This window comes from Thunnus thynnus, chromosome 13 (genome assembly GCF_963924715.1).
Source record: "Thunnus thynnus chromosome 13, fThuThy2.1, whole genome shotgun sequence".
NCBI classification, from domain to species: domain Eukaryota; kingdom Metazoa; phylum Chordata; class Actinopteri; order Scombriformes; family Scombridae; genus Thunnus; species Thunnus thynnus.
This window is the reverse complement of record NC_089529.1, coordinates 23,595,620-23,622,794: the sequence shown is the minus strand read 5'-3', so window position 1 is coordinate 23,622,794 and position 27,175 is coordinate 23,595,620. Positions and strand designations below refer to the sequence as shown.

The 27,175-nt window shown below is 39.3% G+C and overlaps 1 protein-coding gene across 2 annotated transcripts in view; it reads left to right on the top strand.

Annotated features, from left to right (window-relative positions):
* Positions 1 to 25,728, top strand: part of zbtb16a (zinc finger and BTB domain containing 16a) — a 158,508-nt gene extending 132,780 nt beyond the window's left edge. Inside the window, exons 5-7 of one of the 2 annotated variants that reach the window (XM_067608746.1) lie at positions 213 to 383; positions 11,458 to 11,625; positions 20,737 to 25,728. In XM_067608746.1, coding sequence (XP_067464847.1) covers positions 213 to 383; positions 11,458 to 11,625; positions 20,737 to 20,966 — 569 coding nt within the window. In that variant the 3' untranslated portion in view covers positions 20,967 to 25,728. Of the gene's footprint in view, positions 1 to 212; positions 384 to 11,454; positions 11,626 to 20,736 lie in introns of both variants that reach the window. The other variant, XM_067608745.1, reaches the window with a different exon arrangement.
* The last annotated feature ends 1,447 nt before the right edge of the window (positions 25,729 to 27,175 follow it).

The following is a 27,175-nucleotide window of genomic DNA, read 5'->3' as shown; positions in this document are numbered from 1 at the left end:
TTATTGAGGCTTATGGGTGAGGTTGACACCCCTGACTAGTTCCACAGTAACAGCGCATCATTAAAAAGACATGCGACACTCTTTTTAATGACTACCCACGTTGTAAGAAACTTGAGTTATCCTTTAAATTGGTGACCATTAGCAAATAAAATGAAATCATGCTTTCCGCCGCTCACCACTAACCCCCCCCCGATGTGTCTTTTTCTCTGCAGGGTCAGACATGGCCATCTTCTGCCTGCTTTGTGGGAAGCGTTTCCAGACCCAGACAGCATTGCAGCAGCACATGGAAGTCCACGCCGGCGTTCGCAGCTACATTTGTAGTGAATGCAACCGGACTTTCCCCAGCCATACTGCACTCAAACGTCACCTACGCTCACACACAGGTCAGTGGAAGCACTATCTGTCTATCTTTAAGTTTGTAGATGATATGAATGGAAGCACAGCGTGTTATCCATCCTTTTATTTTCAGCCCTTTTCTTCAGGTTTGTTGTTCGCTGTCCCATGATCTTTTGACATTCTTATTTTACACTTCTTGTGATGTCTGAGCTTCTTCTTCAGCCTCTAATGCTGAGCACAGATACTCAGGGAAGGAAACTTGTTCCAGCCACTCATATCCACAATCTTATTCTTTCAGTCACTATCCAGAGTTAAGACCATAGCTGAGTACTGGAAGACAGGCTAACACATAAAGAGATTTACCAAGCTCAGCTCTCTCAACACCATATTAATCCAGTAGAATAATTAGTTATTATCTCAACTGTCCATTCAGCTATTGACTATGTTTTGGGAATGATAACCAGTACAACAAATGAAATTAAACAGCTCATAAAATTCAGTTTGACATACTTGCAAGCTCCTACCACACTGACTGATAATTCATTTCTCCTGACCCAACCCATTTTACATCAGTGTTTCTGGTGCACCAGTTTAATGGTGCAGCAGCATCTATGGTAGTGAAATTACTCAAATAAGCATTTGCTACAAACTTGCATCACCCTTTGTATTTTTTTTGTTTATATATTTAGAGCCCCACTCGCAGTGCAACAGCTACTCCTCCTGGGCTCTTAATTCTCAAAACAGCACACTTCAATGTATTATTTGTCTACCAAAGTACTACAGGATTCATACTGACATCAAGGATTTCTCATAAAAACAGAATAGTTGAGTGTTTAGTCATAGGGTTCAGTGTCATTTTAAATTTTATTGATTTTTAAAACACACATACACATAAAAAACTAAAAAGAAAAAAAAAGAAAAAATCATGACAGCACCTAAATCAAGGATCAAATCGATGTAACAACATTATCAACATACATTACAAGACTAGTGTAACATGAAAAGAGATCTACTGCATTCTAGTATTAGGCTACTAGTTTTCAGAGAAAGAGGATGGGAAAGAAGATAAATTCATAAAAAGAGGATAAGGGGATTTTAAGTCCAATTTTTATATGGTGGGATTCACTCTGAAAGTTAATCCACCCCTCTATAGAAAGTCTGAAAGAAATTAACTAAAACTGGTTGCCAGATTTTTAAGAAATACGTGTCATTCCCCTTTAAAGTAGCAGAGAGGCTTTCCATTGGTAAAACCTTGTATAATTCTCTGTACCACCGTGTTGCTGTTGGGGGTTTGTCTTTAATCCACTGGAACAAAATACATCGCCTGGCTAGCAACAACAGCTTTGTTACAAGAGTATACTGTGAAGGGTTAAGATCAAAACCTTCTGGCGAGAATCACAACAAAAACAATGTAGGTTCCAATTTAATTACCATGTGAAAGATTGTGCAAAGCTCTTTTTTAATATTTTTTCAGGGCATTGCCATATCAAGTGAAAATAAGTTCCCACATCTTTCTTACATTTTTTGCACATGGGAGATATTTTGCGGCTACATTTGTTGAAAAACTGAGGTGTGCACTGTGACCTATGAAGTATTTGGTACTGGCTCTCATTTAACCGATTACATGAAAAGATTTTACTTGATAACGAATACATTAGACCTCTCTTCCTGGCTTGTTTGGATTCCAAAATCCTTCTCCCATGTACTGATGATTTTATCAATGCTATATTGATCCAGACACTGCAGCTCCTAATAAAAAAGGGAAATAAACTTTTTTGTAATATTTGGAGTTAGAAAAAAGTCGTCAAGAGGGCCCCTAACATGCTTATCATCAGGAAACTTGCAGGTAGTGAATACAAAATGTCTAATCTGCAAACATGTAAAAAAGTATGCTGAAAGGACATAAGTGTTCCTGCCTCAAACAGGTCTCTGATTGCTTTAACAACCTTTGCAAACCATTTTTCAGAAACACCTTTACCTTGTCCTGGTAGAAAGAATTTATTAATTTTTGGTTGAAGGGATGATGAACAATTTCCATGGCCAGTCAATTTAGAAATACCATACTATGCTTTTAATGTGATGAATACAATTACATTTTTTTAATATCTGTAGAGAGTCAGACATTACTTGTCAAATAATCTAGTAAGGAATGCTAGTGACAGCACTAGAAGGCAATTTTGTTTTTTTTGTCTTTTAAGAAATTATGTATCCAATTATAAATTGTTTGAGCCTGGCAAGCCCAATTATAATAGAGAAGACTTGGTAGGGCTATCCCCCCTCTGTCTATAGGATGTTGCAGTATTTTCATTTTCACTCTTATTTTCCTCCCATGCCATAAATATCCAGACAAAGACATTTCAGTATCATAAATAGTGTTTTTTTGTAATATGGAAAGGGAGTATTTGCATTGGTCAGAGAAGTCTTGATAGTCTTGATAGTTCATCTTTATCAAGCTCGCTCTGCCCATCCAATATAAGGGTACGTCCAGCCAGCGATTCAGATCTGTTTTAATTCCTGCGGTGATATTTGTAAAATTTGTCAATAAAGATGATTGAGATTTACAGATATTCTAATTTCAAATTAAGTAAATCCAGATTTTTCAAAAATTATTTTTTAACCTGAGATTTTAGAGAATTCATTTATAATGGAGAGGATTATAAGGATTGAAAATTAAGGGTTGTTGACAAAAAGCAAAACATCATCTGCGTAGAGCATAATTCTGTGGTCCACTCCTGCCAATTCAACCCCATTTATTGCTTTATGCATCATTATCATTTCTGCCAATGGCTCAAGAGCTAGTGCAAGAAGGAGGGGCAACAGGACGGAAACTTGGCACGTCCCTCTCTGGAGGTAGAATGGGTCTGAGCAGCGTCCATTAACAAGAACCTTGGCCATCAGTGATTTATATAAAATTGTCATCCAATTGATAAATGTGTCCCTTAGCTTAAATCTCTTCATTATATTGAATAAGTACTCCAATTCCAGCCTGTCATATGCCTTTTCTGCATCTAATGAAACGGCAAGAATTTTGGATCTGAGAATACTGGATAACATTTATTAATTGTTGCATGTTTGCATGGCAGTGTCTGTTAATAATAAATCCTGGAAGAAATCTCTCCAACCTGGTAGCAAATACCTTACATTACATTACAGTCCACTGCAATCAGACTGATTGGTCTATATGAGGAACAGCTCTTAGGTGGTTTATTCTTTTTAAGTATAAAAGATATGTCAGCCAGATTAAGGGTAGGACGGAGACAGCCATCGAGGAATGACTCAGAAAACATATCAGTTAAAGGTTCCACTAAGTAGTTAACTAATTGCTTTTAAAACTCTGAACTAAACCCATCAGGTCCTGGTGGTTTTCCCCCGAAGTTCCCAATAGCCTCACATACCTCCTGTTTAGTAATTGGAGAGCATGAGGTTGTCCTTGCATCGTCAGGCAGAGTTGGCAGTGCTATTTTGTCAAAAAAAAACCTGTTACTCAGGGTAGAACTGTATTCACATTCAGATGCATATAGTTATCTATAAAAATCCTTCATTATTTGGATAATATGTTTTGTTTGTTCACCATTTTTGTCTAAGAGTTAAGGTAGTGTCATCCTTTCAGTCTTTGACTAAACATGCCAGTAGCCTTCCTCGTTTATTGCCATACTCAAATGTATCCTTACATAGAAAATTGCCTTTTCTGCTTTTTCACTAAGAAGCTGGTCAAGGGAGGAGCAAGTAGTTTCAAGTTTTCAGTTTCAAGGCTTTGGTAAAGTTGATGCAGATGTGTCTGGATTGCAGTTAACAGATAAAAAAAGGTCCCACTGTTCCTTGAGGTATAATATGAATAAGGAGTCACTGAATATGAACACATGGATTTATACACCAATGTCTGGACAGAGAGTCATAATATGGAGGGTCTAATTCTAGGCTAACTGAAGAGTGATCAGAGAGGATTTGAATATTTTTATTTCAGACATTTTAGTGATTAAAACAATTTCAAGATTTGGAGCATTATTGGCCAAATTATCGCAATGGTGTAGAACAGCCATGCTGGTTTTTGATAACATGTCAGGAGAAAATCAGTACTCAAAGACGGTTTATTATCATTATATCACCATGGTTATCAACTGCTTGTAGTAGTAGGTACACAATAGTAATATAACAACCCAAGAGCACATGTGTAATGTGCATGTAAAACACACTTCACACCAGAAAATATAACACGTATAAAACATTTATTCTGTAATTTCACAAGTGATGTTCACAAGAGGGAGAGAAACCAACATTTTATTTTAAACCATGAAAGGGACTAGAGAATAAAGTGAATAATAGCCAAGAAAACATTTTTGAGAAACGTCTCATAAGTTTGGCAAATATCTAACCAGTAACCAGGAGATTTTACATTTAATTCTAAAATCTTGAATATTTTTGGGGGGTTTTTGCATATTATTGTTCTGCTCAAATTTTCACATGAATTCAGAAATTTTCATCAAAATGTGCATCCTGAATGAAATAAGTCTCTTTTTTCATGTAAATTGCTTTGTGCTTTCATACTGTATAAACAGCTTTTTTTTTCAAATTACCATATATTACCACCTCCCACCCTGGTGTATTAGAGTAATAGAATAGTCAACCATAAAAAAAATAGAGTTGTGTACAGCCACAGTAGAAAAAAGCCTGAAAAAAAAACTCACACACTGGCCCATAACAAGGATTGTCATGGAATGACATTTCATGAATGTAGCTTACAATATAATACAAAGTAAAAAAGCATGTTTTATTTTAGGAAATGGGAATGAATTATGCTATCCCTACTCAGTTACATTGCTGCTTTAGCTCAGCTGAATAAACAGCAGTAATTCAGGTCAAAGCGAAATGAATTCCGCAGCAGTCAGATGAAGCTTATTTACAGTGACTGTTTTTTTGTTTTGTTTTGTTTTTTTTACTTCAGTCCACTAGTACTTCTGTCAGTGCTAGCTCTCTACTGAGGCGAGGCCAGGATACTAATATATTGTTGTGAGGGAGCAGAGGTAGCCTGACAGATGCAGCTATTCAGAATGGAGGGGAAAAAAACAAAACAAAACGTAACCATGACAGAATATGAACACATGGAAATGAATCCCATTTCACCAGCGAGGGATGGATGCGTTTTTCCTTCCTCTCCCTCTCTCTCTCTCTCTCTCTCTCTCACCCAGCCGCCTGTCTGCGACCTTAAATAACAGTCTCACTGTCAGAGCCGATTTAGCTCACCGGCTCACGGATAAATATTTGAAACGAAAGGCAGTGAGATGAGAGCAGTCAGCCCTATTTACAAGTCAGGCGAATACACCATTAGTATGTGACGGTGGTAGGGGGCTGGGGGGAGGTGGACTGGGCTTCTTGAGCCGCCTGTACAGTAGCGATGCACACATCTGCTCTGTCTACCAGACATTGGAGAGGACACAAGCAGCGTCTCTGATCCACCTGCCCACCCGGGCGACGCAAATGTCACCTCAGCTCGTCTCTGGAGCTGCAGATGAGACTTTGCAGCCTCGTGCCACTTTGAACCTCATCCCACTGTGGGCGTGTGGTAAATCACAATGAGCCAGCCGTGAAAGCAATCGTTTAAATATGATGTGGAGCCTTTTGTCAGGGGATTATAAAGTCAGCAACTCACACAGCCATCATAGGCGCCAGAAATATGTCCTAATTTACCCTCCAAAAAAAAAAAAACAAGTAGAGGCATGATGTTCCTCTACATTTACACTTTGATGTTAATAATCTCATTCACACTTTGCTGGGTAACTAGGCAAAAATAGTGCTTAAAAACAGACAGAGCTAGACAGCGTATCCACCTCAGAGAATCGGCTTTATTTACCTACATGTAGCCTTGTTTGTGCTTACACGTGTGCATTGCAATCCTCTAACAAAGTCATCCATGCCCCCCCCCCCCTTTTTTTTTTTCCAAAATGCATCCAAAATACACTTCAGTCAAAATAGCAAAGGTGAAGGTTTGGTCCTTGAAGTGAGGAGATAAAACATGTTTGATACTGTAAAAAAATGCTGTTTTAATAATGCAATGCTTTGAATAATAATGTGTATCTGATGGCTTTTCCATTTAAAAAAAAACAAAATTCAACTACCTAGTTAGAAAGTCTTTACAAATCATGCTCAGAGGTACACACCTTAAACCACTTCAGCAGATGAATGTGAAAACATGCACAACCACAGTGAAGCTCAAACATCCAAGTTAACACAATAAGCGAAACACACATTTTTGAGTGTTGATTGTTTTTAAGGACCCATCGTAGCACGAAAAGTTACAGCAGCTCATGTAACAATGACATGTCAAGGTCAGACTTCAGTATTTGGGTGCAATAGTTGCATTGATGAAGTTAAGTTATGAACTTTTGTGATGACGTCATTGTTTTGGTTGATACAATAGTAGATACAAGCGCACACACTAAAAATAAAATCTCAGGTTCCCACAGGTATTTTTCCCAGCAAACAGGAGTCGATTTTGGTGAGAATTTCCAGGAAATAGCGAGATCTCAGTTCTTGGTATTCAGCTTAATTTTAATGGACAGCAGAGTGTGTCAGCTCATCACCCATAGAAAGCTTTCTAGATGTAGCTCAGTTATTGGTTGAATCACCGTTTTGTTGTATCAACTGACAACAGAAAGCAGCAAAACGCATTTTATGGACATTCATTACATGTGCTTCATTTTACCTGTCTGCTGGCTTATCTTTTGAAAGCAGCCTTGCTGGTGCGGGCTCTGACATTGGATCACCATTTAGGATGAGGGAGAAAAAAAAAACTGATTTAATGGTGTTTATTTCAGCATCTTAATCTTGCCATCTCTCCCTCTCTCCCTCACTGCGTCTTTCTTCTTATTTTCCTCCATCCACCTGCAGTTTCAAAACCAGGATATTACACACACTTACCTCCATGTTGCCTCTTTATTTTGTTTATATATTTTTGTTGCATGTTCATACAGTACATTATAGGTTCAAGCACACAAACACAAATACACAATGTTGGCTTATAACAGTAGCAGTGATGGCAGCTGTGCTGTTTCCCTTCCCCACACTTTCTCTTTACAGACCAGGCCTTCATTAATATTCCGTTGTTGTGCACTGTCTGTGTGTAAGTGTCTGTGTGTGTTTTTTTTTAACTCAGAGCCAATTTGCTGTCTGCTGTGGCAGGGTGTTTTGTGTTCGCAGCTGTATTTGATAGTGCTACAGCCAGAGAGAGAGAGAGAGAAAGAGGGAGAGAGAACTGAATTGAATTTAAAGAGAGAGAGAATGAGCCAGTTCTGGTCCTGGCAGTGATGGAGCCTGGTGATTTACAGCCTCTTACCGTATATAATGAACACGCCCCGGGTGCCCATGGGCACAGGCACCCTGAGCAGGCCTTTGGGGTGTCAAAAGAGGTGGTGGTGGTGGGGAGGGTGTAAATGTAGAGGTGGGAGGGGGGTCAGGAGACGCAGGTGGTGATGCTCGGGGGCACCCAAGGGTCCACTCACCATGCTGTGGTTCCACCTCACTGTGCTGGGTCCTCATCTGTGGCCTCCTTGCCATGTGGTCACATCAGAGAGGTAGAGAAAAGAGAAAGGAAGGAAAGAAGGAAAAGAGGGATGACAGAGGAGGAAGTAATAGTGGCAGATTTGGGATGGACAGAGGACATGTCCCCATTATTCTGCAGCCCCCCGTGAGAATATCCTGACAAAATGAAGTCCTGTCTGGCTCTTTACATCCTCACAATGTGATTATAGAATTGTGTCTGATTTATTTAAAGCTCTGCAGTACAACTTTGAACTTTGGCGTCCCCAAGTGGCAAGAGAAGATATCATGCATTATATGCACCCCAGGGATGAAGATGCATTTTATACCATTCTGTACATCTTTTTCAGACATCCTTCTCTGTTTTACCGAGTGGACCTGTAGGATCTATTCTCAATAAGAAATGGAATATCAGCAGTTTATTACATGTTGTCTGTTCATTGTACCTAACAATGTAGTTGTGGCTAGTGGTTTTGTCTTTTTTTTCTGGTATGGTAAATTTTTTGATAGAGTATAAAATAACAGGAAGCTGAAATAAGTGAGTCTTCCATTTTATTGCTGACTGACTTCCTACAGTAAGTTTCCTGAAAATTGAAATTTTAAGATGATAGTGAACAATAAAGTGAAATAAAATGAAGTATAGCCCAGGTCCAGAAACCTATGGGTGATGAAACAAACTAAAAAGACTACTACATTTTAAAAACTTCAATCTAAATCAATCTACAAACTAAAAGTGAAATGGCATGCTTTATAAAAATGTCCTGCACTAATTTAAGTGTATATTTTATAGTCAATTATGCAGAAAGCCTAGTATATTCTTTAAAGTATTGCATGTGACAAAAACACCAGGCTCTTTCCTACTAATTCAAGATTTTTGATAATGTTCACCAGCACCAGACGTGCAGCAACAGGACATTAAGCGTAAATAACCCTCCATAGGCCTCCTCTGAGTATTAGCATCCCACTCGCTGGTCTGATCAGAAGCCCTAATTAAAGGCAGGTGAATCTGAGCTCAATTATTATTCTTGCAGCGTCGTGCAAGCCCACCGAGCTCCGTGATGGATTGTGATCTCTGCTGTGGTTGAAACGCTAGAAAGAGCACAATGTCTTACAGCAGGAGCCACTGATAACTTCATGCAGACAAATAAAGACTGTCACTTTTATTGATTTTTACCCAGCCCCCACCTCCATCGCCATATACACCCACATTCCCTGCTCCCTCCCTGTCTCAGTTTTATCCCTCCCCCTACACTCCTCCATCCCCATCAAAGCTTCCCTTTAATGGGAAGGCGTCCAACATCACAAGACACTGAAAACGTTTTCTTCCATGAAAGTACAGCACATCCAAAAATGTGATCAGCATGTAAAGAGTATCCATCTCTTACTCCTCTTTCATCCCTCTTTTTGTGTGTCCTCCTAAATAAACCAAATAAACTCATACATACTGTATATACACAGACATAAAACCCTAAATAAAATATGCAGGATAGAACTGAAATCGTCTCTTAACAGCGGGTTAGCTGCAGCGGTACATAACGAGAAATGCAATTTATTCCGTGGCACGTTGCTGCTCGGACAGGCAGATAATGAAAGGCATAGGTCATTGATGGTGACTTAAACCTGCAGCAGTGGAGTGAAATACATTAATAAATATCCACAACATTACTTGGCTGGAGAGTGTAACACGGGGGGTGGAAGCAAATGATGCGAGGAGCAGTTACTCATCAAACGCAGGAATACAATTAGTCTTTGGACTTGCTGGTGAGAGCTTCTTGCAAATTATAATATCCTGATCACTGACATCTGAATATCCATTACAGTTGCCCTGTGGGGACCTGTGCTCTGGCATCCCGAGGAACAGAATGTGATGCCTGTTGTCATTTGAATTTCTGAAGGCACACTGGACATCTACTGCAAGCCTGGTGTCTGAAATTAATCTTAATGTCTCAGAATGGAAATATAGGTGCTCTATAAATAAATAGCGAGACTTCATTTGCCTGCAGTGAAAGGGTTAGACAGAGGAGCCATGAATAGAAATAGATAGTATGCTGATAGTAAAGAAATACAACTTTATTTCCAGTTTATATGTGCTGAATTTATTGCTAAGTCACTCTGGCACCAAACACATTATGAAATGTTCTCAAAGCAACCAGTAAGCAGTGTTGGTGTCAGACTAAAACTACAGTATAACAAGAAGTAACCGCAAGTTCTCTTCTATGGTGGAGGCTGGGTTAAGTTTAAGCAACAAAAACTACTTGGTTAAGGTTGGAGAGAGAGTGTGGTCATGGTTAAAAGATGCCAAAGTTGAAGAAGAAGGTTTTGCAGTGCTATAACACTGCACTACTTAATAATAATAATGATAAAACTTTATATAGTTTCTTAATTGACTTCTGCCTGTGCTTCTGAGAAAAAAAGAGTCATTAATAACATAACCGCAAGATGTCACTTGATGTTTAGGAAAACCTTGAAGTGTTTGAACAACCAGCTGATGTTGTTGCTTGTTGGTTGAAGATGGTGTCCTGCATAAACGTAAAACACTCAGATGATGACAGCGTTCATCCGATAGCGATCTGGATCAGCTTCACCATCCTGCAACAGCGCACCAGTCAGAGACAAATGCCATGCTTCTTTCTTTTTGTTGACAAAACTGCCCTTTGGTTTACAGTTTGGCCTTTCAGAGAGATGGATGATGCCTCTTGGTCTTCTTCCAAGTGGAAAGCGATGTGGTTCATTTAGAACAATCCAAACAATGCATCCATGATTTACCCAGTCGTACACCCGTGTGTCACCCCCTTTTTCTGACTGTGTGCTTATATACAGCATTAAAAAAAAAACAGATAGTGATACTGATTTGCTACTTAGAATGTATATAAACCCCTGTATTTTTCACAGCCTTTATAAAACAGCCATCTTGCCTGTCCAACAAGAAGTGCAGAAAAGGGTGTGTTTGTCATTTGTAGGCTTATACATAGATACCCAAGAATAATACATTCTGGTTTGACAAACTCAGCTCATTATTGCAGGATCACTGCATCAGTCAGGTTATCCATTAATGCATTGTGAAAGTGGAACCGTATGGTCAATAATACATCTCATGGCCAGTGAACATCCATGACAGGCTACAATTATTTAAGGTTTTGCACAAAGCAGAACAGCTGTGCAGGTGATTTGTAAAGAAACATTTGTATGCTGGTATTAAAGCTTTTCAGTGGGTATCCATTAGAATATATACACGTGATGCTCTGGCATTGTGCATAAACTCAGCAAAATCAGATATAGGATGCAGTAACACAGCTCCCGTTAGCTATCACAACTGTATGTTCACATCTTTTGGTTTGTAAACCGTCTAACCATGAACATGAATGAATCTTGTTTGTCACAATGACTTGACCTTCATCAGAGTTTTAACAAAATCAGATTAATATTTTACATGTTTCTGAGCTTCACAATGACCGAGCATCCATCAATATCAATCTTGCCCTTTGACACAAACCTGACAAGTATTGTCCTTTTATTTTTATACAAAAAGATTTTCTTTGCAGATGAAGTGAATTTTGCTTCTTTTTTTTTCACCCCACATTTCAGCAGGGGACCACCCATTTGAGTGTGAGTTCTGCGGGAGCTGTTTCCGTGATGAGAGCACGCTGAAGGGCCACAAACGCATCCACACCGGGGAGAAGCCCTATGAATGTAACGGCTGTGGGAAGAAGTTCAGCCTCAAGCACCAGCTGGAGACCCACTACCGTGTGCACACAGGTACTGTGATGAAACTTACAGTGAACATGTGTGAAGAGAAACACAGTGCATTTATTGATGCATTTCTTGATATTTATTCATATCCTGCTCTATGGTGTTTGAAGGAAAAATACACACATAAAATATAAACAGTGACCGATCTCACGGTGACTCTGGGAAGCTGCTGCTTAGTAGTCTCACTGCGTAACTCTCTCTAAACTAACAACGTCCTAACTCTAGCTCCGGAAAGCCAATAAACAATTACTGGGATCCTCGTAAAAATTATTAGTTATGTGTTTAAAAAACATATTGGCCCTTATATCATTAGAAGATGTTTTACGTCCCAACTAGCAATATTTTAATCCGCCTTAATAGACCGCATCAGTCTGGCTCTATTCATGAGTATCATCAACACTTTCAAATTGTAGCAATGAGATGTTATCCCATTCTTCCACTTATCCTAATTTGATATGAGTGCAACATTATATCTCATTGCCCCTCATAATAATACAGCGTTGAAACATATTGATGCAGCATATGGAGCCTGTTAAAGTGCTCTGTTGTAGGAAATCCAAGTTGCAAGGCGCAGACCAGATGAATATCTTTGTTGCTGTGATACAGTAGATGAATGTCTCAGAAGACTTTGTATTGATCCCAGTATATTTAGAGCCCCATAAAGATGTTGACACAGTGATAAGCTGGGTGCCCTGGAGAATGAGTGCATGCTATGTACCAGACTGAGCGAGGATACCACGAGTGCTCACCGGGATGGCACACAGCCAAGGCTTTATGCTTTCTCACCATCCCTTTTTCTCTAACACACACACATACACACCACCAGCAGCAGCACCCTCCCATCTCCCATTCAATAAGCCAGCTGTTAAGCCACACTATCAAGGCAGCCTGTCCAATAATTGGCTCCCCCCCATCCACCCTTTCCCCTTTTGTGAAGGGGAGGGGGGGCTTTGCGTTAAGCCGGAGAGCAACAGCAGATAACAAGAGCAAGTGACAAGCTCACAGTCAAAGGCCACCTCGCACAAAAGGGAGCTGCTTGATGAATCATCGACATTGGCAACCTAACCCCCCCCGCCCCCTTCTCCCCACACATCTCAAATGCCAATGACGGATCAATACCTTGGGCCCTATTTGCAATTCATTATTAGCCGGTTATTTGAGGCGACCCTGTTTACAGTCTGGTTATCAATATCAACATCATGCAGGTGTCCACACTGCTTTAGAGTAACACATGACGGCCTGGAACACTGTATTTATGCTTATTGGCTAAATGGCGCTGTAACCCAGCACCCACAGAGGTCAAGGTTAACCAGGGCTCCGAAAGAACAGACAGACTAAGCAGCAGAGGCACGAAGCCGCCTGTTTTGCCAGCACACATGTACGAGGCTCCAGCTGAAAGGTGACAGCAAGCGCCGGGCCAGATCACTTCCGACAGCTCATTTCAAATGCCATTGGTAAAGGTCAGCATTTACATGTCTAATTTGCGTCTGCCGGCTTGAGCGCTGGTGGATTATTCCCCGCCATCACTCAAATCATTAGCACATTTAGGATGGCTGCTGTTGCTGAATTGAAATGTGCCTCTTGAATATAGCAGCCCCCACAGCAAGAAAGCAGCGTTGCACTTTGATTTATGACACCTTCAGGAGTTCTCCATGGCAGGAGCTGCATTTTGTGTAATGTACCAGAGATTAATTGATTAGGTGTGGGTTATAAAAGAAATAACAGACATTTTAACATCACAGATTCTTTCATATAAAAGTAAGATCTGGCATTTAAGGCCATTTAGAGCTTCATCTAAATTTTATTTGGTGTTTTTTTTTATTTGAGCACAGGTCTGAATATTTACACAATTAACAGGATAACTATAGTATGGTTTATTACAACTTCTCTTACAGTATTTTCACAGTTTTGACCATCATTTTATCAGTTCTCTATGGTAAGATTTGGGAACACAGTGACAAAATGAAGTCCAACAGGGCAAGAAACACAAGCATATATTAGCTTATCTCATGGTCTTCCTTAACAGAGGCAGTTGATAAGACAGTGAGATGAGGTTTAAAACTCAAGAAAGAGCCAGAAAGTGGAGCTTGACTTAAAGGGGACATATCATGCACATTTCCAGGTCTATATTTACATTCTGGGGCTCTACTGGAATATCTTTGCATGTTTTACGGTTATAAAAAAATCCTTTTTTTCTTATATTTGCTCTTTATGCAGCCTCTCAGTTCAGCCCCTGTCTGAAACAGGCCATTTTAGTTCCTGTCTCTTTAAGGCCTCTGATTGGCCAGCTTTCCCCGTTGGCTCCGGAGGCTACATAAACAAACAGTAGTAGTACGATTTCATTTCTTTTTCCCCTTCTTCACTCAAAATAGAAACTTCTCAAATACATCTGTACATGTTCCAGCCCAAATCAAATTCAAAATATGCAAGTGGACAATGCGAACAACTCATGGAACAACCTTAGCAACAAAGGCTACAGAGTGCACTGCAGTTTGTGGGCGTGCACAAACAATGTGACATCATTACGAGGCTTTTGTCTTGCAGGGGGCATTTTTACATATGTTCACCTCAAGTTTTGTTATTTTGACCATTTTTAAAACAGAAATCCGACATCATAACAAAAAAAGAACTGTCACGCTCATCTTTGTTGAGTAGTTTTGGACCTGAAAGTGCATATAAACATGATAAAAATGATCTTCACTTGCATAGATCTCATTAGTAATCTGATGTCATGAATCCTGAGTGTCGGAGTCATGTGGCTCCTGAGAAATTACTCATTTCCCCCTAGAATTTGATCACTAAATGCCTAATTTTGCCATCTAACAGCGGTATGTTGTTTTTGTAGTCATTTTTGAAAACTGCTGTTTTTTTTCCGATGGCTGCTACAAGCTCGTAGTCTTGAATGGCTAAGTAAGGGATGAACTAACCTTCATAGCTAGCGGGATAACACTGAAAGCTGCAAGAATGGCCGACCCCAACTCAAGTGCTCTAGTTCAAACGACTTTGGAAAAAGCAATGCAAGAGATGCCACAACTCAGAAACGTTTTGAAAGAACTGCAGGAGGATGTTTCCTCAGTGAAAACATCACAGGCTAAAGTTAGCATGAATGTTACTGCTATTTCTGAGAGACTGAAGGAGGCAGACGGACGGATAATGAACCTAGAGAGTGAGTGACAAGCTAGAAAGAGCAGTGCAAGATGAAGCAAACCGGGATAGACGACTCAGCCTGTGTCTTAATTGGAGTTAAGGAACAGCTGGAGGGCGGCTGTTTGCAGAGGTGCTTAAAGTGGACCTAGCTGAGAACAAACTTCAACAAGTGCACCGGTCGCTGGCGCCCAGTAAAGATGAGGACCGTCTTCCAAGACCTATTATCATGAGATTCCAAACATTTCTGGAACGGGTGATGGTTGCAGTGAGAGACAGATACAAAAACAAAACAGAAATAAAGTGGCATGGCAAGAGAATTTCCTTTTTTCCCCAAGACGTGACCAAGGATGTGACCGACAGGATGAAGAAGTTTACCAAAGTTCGGAGGAAACTATACACAATGGATATTCACTACACACTGGCCTTCCCCACTGTGCTGCGGTTTTCATGGGAAGGGAAGAGGATGAGTTTTGAGGACCATCGCAAAGCAGTGGAATTCATCTCCAAAGGGGACACAAATAGTCCAGAGTGAACGCATCCAGTTTGTGTAGTAAGAGCGAAGTATTATACCCAAGAACTCAGGAGGATCGAGATTTTTTTCCATAAAGTTAATAAGATTGTTGGGGCTGTTGGGGATTGGGCAGGGACTTCAATCAGATTCTGGATACTATATTGGCTAGGACAACATATTCTAGTAAACTTCCAAAGGATAGACTTGCAATACATCAGCTTGTAAAAGACCTGAGCTTGGTAGATGTCTGGAGGCTAACAAATCCCAGAGAAAGAGAATATACTTTCTACTCGTATAACCATAAAATGCATTCCAGAATAGATTATTTTTTTAGTATCCAAAAGCATGATTGAGTCTGTTATGGATAGTAAAATATCACTAACAAACCATGCTAGAGTTGAGCTGTGCCAAACAACAGATACTCAAAGAATGAGGAGTAGGAGGTGGAGACTTAACACTTCTTTATTTCAATACTCAATATTTAAGCAGTTATTATCTGGAGAATTTGAAACATGGGTTCTACTGAAAGAACAGGTTCCATCTGGGAGGCCTCCAAGGCCTTTATTAGGGGCAAAGTCATAGCCTAGAATATCAGAAAATTCAGTAAACTGGAAATTGAGTTAAAGTAAAAGGAGAAAAACATGAAAAAGTATAGTGAGACCTTATTGAAACAGATATATCACATTAAATATGAGTTAAATGACATGTAAAAATAAGAATTTGCCATATTTAGACTCAAAACGAATTTCTATGAAACTGGAGAAAAGTCGGGAAAATTGCTGGCAAGACAGTTGAATCAATATGAAGCCGCATACATTATATCAGGTATTAAGGATGAATCTGGACATGTGATGACTACACCTCAGAAAATTAATCAAGTCTTTTAAAAAAGTTCTATTCTGTATACGTCAGACATTCCTGTTAATGTTGATGAAATTAATGCATGGTTTTCAAGGATTGATCTCCGTAGGCTGTCATCTAATCAAGTAGAAACTTTGGACGCACCAATTACAGAGGATGAAGTTAGGAAAGCTATTAAATTAATGAAGTCAGGAAAGGCTCCAGGATTAGATGGCTTCCCTGTTGAATATTATAAGAATTTCATTGATATTCTGACACCTATCTTAACGAAGTTATACTCTAAGGCTATATTAACGGGTGAGCACCGGAGGACTTGATCCAACCAGCTACAGGCCTATCAGTTTATCTGTGGTTGATTACAAGATACTAACGAAGGTATTCTCTATTAGCCTAGAGCATATCCTGTCGGACGTTATACATCTAGATCAGATAGGATTTATAAGCGGAAGGTCATCCTCTGATAACCTCAGAAGATTGCTTCACTTGATGTGGCTAAGCAGGGAGGATGACACTCTGATCGCGGCCTTCTACCTAGATGCAGAGAAGGCTTTCAACTGGGTGGAGTGGGTTTTTTTTTTTTTTGTTGCATACTATGAAAACTTTTGGATTTGGAGTTGGGCTCTTAAATTGGATTAGAGTGATATATGCAGACCCGCAGGCATCAGTCCTTACAAATGGGTTGATATCACCCTCCTTTAAGCTGTCACAGGGCATAAAGCAGGGAGACCCGCTCTGCATTATTGTTTACGTTATTTCTTAAAGCACTTGCAGTAGCTATTAGAGCAGACCCAAAGATTGGTGGGGTTAGAGCTAGAGGAAGAGGGCACAAGCGATTTCTTTATGTAGATGACATTTTGTGGCTGCCCACAGACCCCGCCTCTTCAGCTCCTATATTGTTAGGTTTACTTGAAACATATTCAAAGATATCAGGTTACAAAGTTAATTGGCGCAGGTCTGAGGTTATACCAGTATTGAGAACTTGTCATAGGGGAGTAATTAGTTCACTGCAATTCATATGGATAGATACAAGAATGGCATACGTTGGGATAGAACTTTGTGCAGATCTTACCAGTATAATGCAAATATGTCTCCACTACTTCAAAAGATTAAAACAAAATTAGATGAAAACTAATAAATCTGAGTTTATGGGGAAAGATAAGCATAATAAAAATGGCAGTTGCATCTCAGTTTAATTATATCTTCATGATGGTGCCAGTCAGCATTCCTCCAGGGATTTTTAAACATTTTAATCAGTTAATTAGAGACTTTCTGTGGAATGGGAAGAAACCAAGAATTAATGTTCTTAAATTATACACTACAAGGAATTTAGGAGGGTTGGGATTACCAAATGTTGAGTTGTGTGGAACATCATTTGAAACTAGTGTGTGCATTTTCTGAAGAAAAAATACGTGTGGGGGCTGGAAGCTGTTAGCTACTGCTGCTCCCAGCTGCCACCTGCTGCCACCTGCCACCAGGCTCATTCAGCAGATTGGCAGCACCTGCGTGTGTCTGCATTTTTTGCACTTTCAACCCTACTGAGTGCTGCACTTAGATGGGTTTGAACTCACAACCTTTGGATCTAGAAGGGCCACAGATGTGGCAAGATCTTAAACCAATGGACTATTCGGATATACTGTAACCTGACAACTAAAGATGACTGTTTTTTAAATGCAATCTAAATATTAAATAATAATATTAAAGATTGCGGGAGTCACATTGAATGATGGTACATGATAAACATATAAACCAACTTTATTCATAAGAGAAATGTTATATGGAGGACTGCTCTGAGCCATTATCAAACCCAGAAACTTGCTATCTGCCTAAAACAAAGCTTCTAAGTCCAAAATTTGAACATCATTAGTGGACGGAGGACCTGCAGAGCATTTGTACAAAGTGTTTGAAGGAAGAGAGAATCTATAAGTTTAAGAAAGGGGAATGAGAGGAGACTGACAGCCTACAGATTGTACTGCAGCCAATGAGAGTGTGACAGCGCTCTCCCTATCAATTAAGGTTTAGATCTCAAACACTATAAGTCCTATGCGAAATGTATTTACATTGTGAGAGAGAGAGGAGGCTTGTGGCAACATTTTAAGGTATGATATGGGCTTGAGGAGTTAAAACTGTGGCAGTGAGACGGTCTGATCAAAAAATATCTCGCTCTGCACTGATCACATGACACATGGAATCATGAGTGGATAAAAATACATACATATAAAGTTAGTGATTTGTATAGAGCAAGCATTTTTCAATCATTTCAAGAGTTTAAAGATAACAAGAAGGAGTTTTGGAGGTTATATTAAGTGAAAAGGAGAACAAACCTCTTCACTCTTTTATAAAACAGTGGCAAACACTCTGTACGGTAACTGAAAATTTAAGGAAAATATGGGGAAAAGATCTGAACTCAAATCAATCGGATATATGGAAAAACACTACAAACCACATTCACCCATTCACACACACACATTCATACGTTGATGGCAGAGGCTGCCATGTAAAGTGCAAGCCTGCCATCAGCAGGATCTAATCATTCACACACACACACACTCACAATTTTGAGCAATTTTAGGGTTCAGCATCTTACCTAATGACACTTCAACATGCGGACTGAACCATTCTTCTGATTAATGGACGACTCGCTCTAACTCCTGAGCTACACCACTTGAACTTCAACAGATTCATGGATGACAATTATTGTTGGAAGTATAAAAATGAAACAAGTCATTTTCTTCATTGAATGTAGGAATGTTCTTTTGTGTCTCCTTTTTGGAAACAAGTTATTAGAAGGATCTGTGAGTGGTGGCAAAGGCCATTGCCAGAATCTCTCCAGCTGTGGAGAGATTAGGAGAGTGTGGTCTCTTGTACCAATGGGTATATCCATTTTTGGACTTGCACTTGCAGGCTTTGTTGATGCTTCAAGAATTGTTCTCCATCGGAAGAGCCAGATAAAACCAGATCTGGCTGAATGGTTAAAATTGATGACAGATATTGCCTCTTTTAAAGCCCCAATCACAAGGACTCATATTACAACAATTACCAAGGAAAGTTTTATGAAGTTTGGTCTAAGTTTCTGATTTATATAAAGGAAGGAACCTAACAGGAAGTAAATATTTGTTTGTCTAATTTTAAGGAAAATATGCTACCCCATTTGTTGGTACATGGCGCCCCCTTATTAGTTTATTGTTTTTTTCTTCTTTATTGTACTTGTAGCTAATTTTGTTTGCCCAGATTTGTGTTATTTTGTTTTCTTCTGTTTGTTCTTTGTTTTGGAAAAAGTTAATTAAAACTTTAATTACAAAAAATAAAATCCTGAGTGTCGTATATGGCTGTTTTCATAAGAGGATTTAAAGAAAGTAGACATTGAACATTATTCTCTGCCTGGTCTTAGAAACCTCAAGTGCCACATTCAGTAGTTGCACATCTGCTGCTCAGCTTGATGTAAAAAAAAAAAAAAGCTTAGATGCATGGTTGCAAAATCCTAATACAGTGGGGTGTTTTTAATAAAGCCAAGTGAACACAAACACTTCCTATCCTTTCAACCATAAGAATAATTAGAAGATCATTCTGCTAGCTGTTGGGGGGATACAGTGTTTCTCCTAGGTTGACTGCTTTGGGTTGGTAGGAAAGTAGGAAATAATTACAATATTACAGAACATTTAGACCTGATCAAACAAACAGTTAGAGGAGTCATATGTTACAAGTCTTCCCATATTTTATTTTGTTTCCCAGTGATCCGCTCAGAACAACAGTCATGCTAGCTTCTAGCATCCTCGCCTCGTTTAAAAAATGCTGATATTTTGGAGTCAATGTCTGTCCATCTTTTGGGTGGATTACATCAAGAAAATTGCTCTTGTTGTCTTTTTACTTGCAACATTTTTATTGCGCTTACAGTAATGTAATGAGTGTCGTCAACTCGAGACATGTTATCTTCACTTTACCTGTCTCTCCTCTGATGTGTGGAGGGGTTAAGAGCAGAGCAGAGCAGAGGAGAGAAACTAGCGTGACTATAAATCACAGCAAAACTCAGTCAAGACTCTCACACTGAGCTGAAATGAAACAAAGCACATAAATTAGGTGAATAACAAATAAAATATTTTGTTTATTTCACAAGTTTCCCAGGAAAGAGGTTGATTCTTCTTTCTGAACAGCTCCACACGGAGGCTCCCAAACTCAGATGATTTTGATTTCCTAATGAATGGATATTTGGGGTTATTTTTTTATTGGCATTAAAAAAAAAAAGATTTATTTTGGCCTGGTGAATGTTCTCATTGGCTCCCAACTGTGGACCTTTGTTGCATTTCATATTCCTCTCTCTATCCATATTACTCTCCCTGCACTCAAATAAAAGCAAAAATGTCAAAAAATAATCTAAAAATAATAATAATGTGTTCCAAGTGTGATTGAAAGAAGCTGCTACGTTTACCAGAAATGCTACACAGACTAATGTGTCTGTTCCTTTTAAATGATTTGTCTCAAATGCATTTATTTCTAGATTAACAGGTACATCAAGCTTCACATTAAGGACGTAATACTGTAATTGAATGGCACAGTTACTAACGCAGTTATTGTCTTCAACCCCACCCCATCATCATCCTTAGGTGAGAAGCCATTCGAGTGCAAGCTGTGCCACCAGCGATCCAGGGACTACTCGGCCATGATCAAGCACCTGCGCACCCACAACGGCGCCTCACCCTACCAATGCACCATCTGCCTGGAGTACTGCCCCAGCCTGTCAGCCATGCAGAAGCACATGAAAGGCCACAAGCCCGAAGATATCCCCCCAGACTGGCGCATAGAGAAGACCTACCTGTACCTCTGCTATGTCTGAAACCGGAAGAGTAAAGAGATGGGGGACGGGGGGAGGGGAGGGCCACGTGTGAGGGTAGGGACGGGGGTTGTGAGGTAAGGGGAATGTAATTGAGATGATAGGAGGCGTGAGGCTATGGTGGAGTGTTGACGATTGAGGAACGTCAATGACAAGAGACTCGAAAGCAAGAGGGGTTTGTTTTCTCATTTTCTTTTCATGCAAAGGCGGCAACAACCGACGGGGTAGAAGGGTGGTGATGGTGGGACAAAAGTGCTAAGAAGAGGAAGACTTGGACATGGAGAGAGATTCTCCACCATTGTTCGGATTTACCGGGTCATTCACTACATCTGCAACTGTGTTATTGTTTCAGGTCATTGCATGCAGCACCATAAAGCGAGCAAGCTGCAGGGAAGTGACATTTTGGATACTGCTGCCACAGCAGTGAGAGAGCAGATTCTCAAGGGCTATCTGAACCTGCGTATCCTTATCATCAGGAACCAAATCTTTCACTCCATTTTTGTAGAGTTTGTTTTCTTTCCAAAAAAAGGGGGGAAGACTTTTTTTTGTTCTTCTACTTTTGGTTTGTTTGCATTCACCCTACACAGTCAGACTAGTTAGGATCACATGAAGAATATGTGAATATGAGAATCAGTTTAAGCCCCCGGTTCATCATCATGCTTTGCTCTACTTTCCAAGTTTTGAGGAAAAGCTGGATTTCAGATGCTAAAATCCTTCCCTTTATGGCCACAAACCACTATGACTGAGTTAAAGAAACAAATGCTCCAGAGGGTGCCCCTAATCCTTTCCATCCCCGAATGGAAAATGTATCTGTTTTGTCAATTCCCATCATTTCTGCCTGACCAGTAGGCAAAGATCTTTCCAGTATTCACAGAAATCTGCCAGTGTAACCTGCCCGTACATAATATCCTTCAGATCCCAGTGGTGGCAGTGAGATAGCCCCTGAGAATCAACAGCAGAGCTGGTAGGCGTATGCAGTAGATGAAACGATTGAACTGGACGGATGGGAGCACTAAAATACTGCAAACGGAGCACCTATTTGGTTTTGAGTGGGGAAGATGCTACTGCTGCTTTCTGTTGGGAATCTCCCCAGTTTTCTCAGTAGTTCCTGGTTCTGCATCTCTGACAGAGCTGGAGACGGTCTGGTCACCACTGGCCACCCACGGTTCTCCCCAGAGAGCCAAAGGATAACTTTTTCATCTAGTATTTTTTTTTTTTTTTAGCTCTGCTTGATTTATCATGGCTTGATTGCACAGGTAAAACAAATTACGACAACAGTCTTTGTTTGATGCAAGGTATATATTTTTCATTAAATCATAACTCTCTATTACAGTATGTCACATTAAACCCAGCCTATCCACCTTCTCAGCAATAGATAACTGGACTGCTTTTATCATGTGCATTTAACCAGATGACTATCATAATCTCACACTAACAATGAACTACACAAACTGACACATAAACCGTAACACTTTTGACCGCAACAGATCTGTCCATTCACCGCAGTGATGGAAAACAAAATGGGGAAAAAGGCTGCTTTTTCGTGGGAGTCCTGTGACTTTGACCGCTAGAAGTGAATGTTGAGGGAGTCCTGGGAATGCCTTAGCTGCACGCCGTAATGTTTGTCAAAGGTGGCGTGGCAAGATGAAGACTGTTATATGGCATCAAAACATGAATGTGAAAGACTGTACGCTGGGTTCAAACTAGGCTAGGTTCACACTGTGTCCAAATATACTGCAGGTTAATGCTGTCTTTCAGTCAAAGTCGGAAACCTATAATTCCCACCTTGGAGGTTGTTATTACTCTCTATGCCTTCCAGTGGATCAGCTTGGAAAATTTTCTTCAATGTCAAATGCTGTTCCTTGTGCAAAAGCTCATACATTTAGCTGGCTAGCAGCTGCAAATGCTATTTGAATATGTGTAACTGTTCACCACCAGGGTCTTTGATAGATTGGACAAGGCTTGTTTACCAGCCAGACAAAGCAGACAAGTTCAGTAGGTTTGTGTTTGAGATCACTGAAATGATCTTCTAGCATATTCACAAATATATTTGCATTGCATATTGCCGCCAAGGCTTTATATAAAAGCCTATATAATAACAAAATGTTATATGAAAGATGATACATGTTCTCTACTATGTGTATTGGATACTTGTGTGCACTAATGCATAGAGAGAAAGGATTCAGACGCTTCTTTGAGAATAGTTAGTATGTTAAAAGTTTGGTGTTGCGTTTATAGTGCTGCATAACGGCATCTTGGGGGAAAAAAACGCTACCTTTACTTGTTCCAAAAATGCAGGATGAGGCTCAAATGGGAAAGGGTTATTTTTCTGAGGAGGAAGTGGGAATTTCTGACTTTTTTTGACTGCTCTGAAATGCAGCATTAGACCTGTATGGCATACACAGTGTATTATGGTGGAACCTACGGCATTACTGAATATCACTGCATGTCACAGCGTTACCGGGGTGATCGCATATCCAAAATGGCCGGTGGAAAAGGGGGGAAATCACTGATTGGACGAGACACAGCCCAGCAGCTTAAGGGGGGGGGGGGGCGACCAGTAAGACGACAGAATAAATCAACTCTTTCTCTGTGGTTTTGTCCCTTCGCTTCGTCTCTCTCGTCTCCTGTTGTCGTTGTTGTTGTTGTTGTTGTTGTTGTTGTTGTTGTTATTATTGACCTTGAGTTTGAGCTCAACACATCGTACTTGAATTACCTCGTTTTTGTGACCTCATGTTGCTTGTGTATTTTAATTTTCCCTTTTGTTTCATTGTACACTTTTTTTTTTTTGTTTGTTTGTTTGTTTTGTTCATGAGTGTATGTGGGAAAGATGCATTGCACAACATGATGAAGCAATGTGTACGCAGAAAAAATTAAGTGCCACGGTGAAGAGATTTGTTTGTTTTTCTAATGTTGTGTATTTCTTTGTGCATTACTTGTTACCAAACTTGGTATTATTAACCCCGCTTGTTAAAGAGCCGGAAAGTTTGGTCATTTGTTATAAAAGCTACCTCTAAGTTGTTTTCATTTTTTTTTTTTTTTTTTGGCAAAAGCACATTTTTTGTGTGTGTGTTTGTGTTTTGCATTATTTCATCATTGCTACTTCATCTCATGCTTTTTTTTTTTTTTTTCTAAAGTTGATTTATGATTGTCTGTGTTTTTAAGCAAAATGTATATAAAAGGGTAAGAGATAACAATAGTAGAGGTTGATAGGCTGAGAAGAGTCATTCAAGTGGATGTTTATTCCTCTCTTATAGTCTCCCCCTGCACCTCCAACCATAGAAGAGCAGAGAAAAAAAAAAAAGCAATTTTGAAGCCTTAAGTGACGAGTAAGAGGGATGCAGCAGATAAGAGGAAGACCTATTGCTTTTTTTTTTTTTGAGAGGGTTTAAAAACAAGAATTTAAACTTGAAAATATGTGAATAGAATTGTAGTTTTGTAATGTGAAAAAAAAAGAAGGTTCATCATGACCACCGCCCCCCCATCCCCACCCCTCCCCATCCCTCCCTAACCCCCCCCCACACACACCCCCCCTCCACCCAGGACAGGTCATATTTGCAGTGATGCATAGTGCGTTGGACAATTGGAACTGCAAGTGGTAATCAAAAAAGAAAAACCAGAAGGTTAAAAATAAAGATTCTCTCAGCTGACGAGCTCTCTATGGAGAAATGAGTGTATTCCTGAACAAGAGCCAACAGAGGCAATTTGATATATAAAAATTGTGATATTTTTGTATTCAGTGTCAGTCCTTTTTCCATTTGTGGAGGGTTACAGCAGGGCACAAATATTTGTATTTCTTTTTTTTTTTTTTTTTTTTTAAACCTGTTTTGTCTCTCTCTCTCTCTCTCTCTCTCTCTCTCTCTGGGTGTGAATCGTTTTTTGCCTTGCTCCTCTTTGATATTGTTGAACAAAAAAACATGTGTGTGAACATATTGTAATAATAAGTGTTGCTTTCTGGATGTCAATTGCATTGTAGGTGAAGGACTAAATCTTATCCACCACAAATTTTATGAATGTGTGTGTGTGTGTGTGTGTGTGTGTGTGTGTGTGTGTGTGTGTGTGTGTGTGTGACAAATTGAAAAAGGAAAAAAAAAAAAAAAGATGATAAAATACGGGACGGCAGAGGGACGCTGCCAAAACCGAACAATTAGTACTTGTCATTCACAATTTTTCAATCAAACTTGACTGTCAACATATATATTTTTTTTGTTTTGTTTTGTTTTTGTACTTGAAAAAAGAAGAAGGGATGGCATGTCCCGTGGTGTCTTGCCATTTTATTCTCAAACACTGTGAGCTGAGGGGGCTTTTTCACCCTCATATAATATCCACCCACTATGATATACCCAGTCACGGCTCAGTCTGAACCACCACAATGCAAAACCTGATCAGTCACGTTATTATTCCTAACATCGTCCTCTGAATGTTTTCTACTTTTTTGTGAGAGTGAAAGAGCGTGTAAAAGAGTGTGAAACTATGTGTGTGTGTGTGTGTGTGTGTGTGTATTAGTGGAAAAATGCACTAATCAGATCAGATACAAAATAAAATGATATTCTATGCCACTTTTTTTTTTTCTCTATGTTGGAAAAAAAATATATATATACATTGGCATTGATATAGTTCTTCCCTCAGTGTTCTCCGATGTTTCTGTACTATCTTTGTGCCTAAAAATGGAAATTGTTCAACAAAAATATCCATCTATATCTGCTTAGTTTCTGTATTTTCAGAAGAAAATAAAAATGGTGTCTCCAGCACCCTAGGGATGTCATGACGCTCAAAAAAATGACCTGATTTTTTTTTTTTTCTTTTTTTTTAATCCTGAACAGAGCAGGGCTTCTTTTTTTTTTTTTTTTTAAGGACTGCAATAAACTCTTAACGCTATCGAAATAGCAACTGAGATTGTGCATTCACATCTTTTCTTAGGCCGTACTCTGTAATTGGCACCTAAAAGCATTTATTTAGTGACACAAAAACCAACAACGATGGGAAAAAAAATTTTAATTGAATTCAGACAGGCTGCAGTGGCAAAAAAAAAAAAAAACCTGCATTACTTTTGGGGATAAAATCTTTTTTATTTTCTGCCATCAAATGAAGCCAGAGTCTGCGTCTCCACTCAGATTGTCTTTTCTCCCCTTGTTTTTTTTTGTCAGCAACAGGTTTGCTGATGAGAACTTTATATTGCTCTTCAAAAAAATTTAAAGAAAATAAAGAAAACCTCCATTTGGGTAGGTTGGCAGTGAGGTATTCCCTTTCTGCTTTGTTTCAGTTTGTTTTTTTTTATTTTAAAGTACTTTCTTTTCTACAAAACGCATTTAGAAGAAGGGGGGAGGGCGTGGGGGGGGGGATGTTAAAATTCGTCAGAGAGGAATCATGGCATCCCTGGAGCTGGCACTCTGTGTTTTGGTGTGGTGTTTCTAGAACAAAAGTAGCCATTTCATGCAGTGTTTCAATGCATGTGCCATCGAGGTCTAGACTAAAAACTGTTTGAGTAACAAAGCACCAAGACATTGTATTTTTTTATATTAGCACTGAGGACCAATTGCCCTGTCGGACCAAGCATAACAAAGCTTTTTATGTAACAAAGCTTTTCTCTCTGTCTTTCCCTGGCTTGTCTGTGCTACTTCTCTCCTCCATTGTTGTGACAGCACAAGTGCCAGTCAAGTTGCTCTGTATTAAGAAAATAGTGTTTTTATTATGATTTGAATTGTTATAGTTTTTGTCTACCTCAGCACCTAATCTTAGCCTAATCTTAGAAGGTGCCCAATTATTATTTTTTATTTTCTTTATTTTGTTCTCTTATTGTTGTCAGTTGTATAATTTTTTTTTTTTTTTTTTGAAATTTGCATTAGAGCTTTGCAAAGGTCCTTTGTCTTTTCCAGCGACAACGTGCTATTTTTTTCCGTGGCAGTACGTTTCCTGTTGAGCTGTGCCACCAATCTATAGCCACCGTCTGTTGATATAGAGGTTGTTCTTTTTTTTGTTTCTTTCCATGTAGAATCAGACACATCTCTTTGTAACATTTCAGTGTTCTCTGATGGAGTGTGAAAAAAAAATAAAAGAAAAAAATAAAAGATTTAATGCTGCAGGTTCTCTTCTCCATGTTGTCACTAAAGTCAATGTTGTGCCTTTGATAGTGAAAATATAAAGAATATTTCTTTTTTCTACATCCTACTAACAGTAGATTGTTTTTTTGTAGTGGAATTTTTTTGTATTTT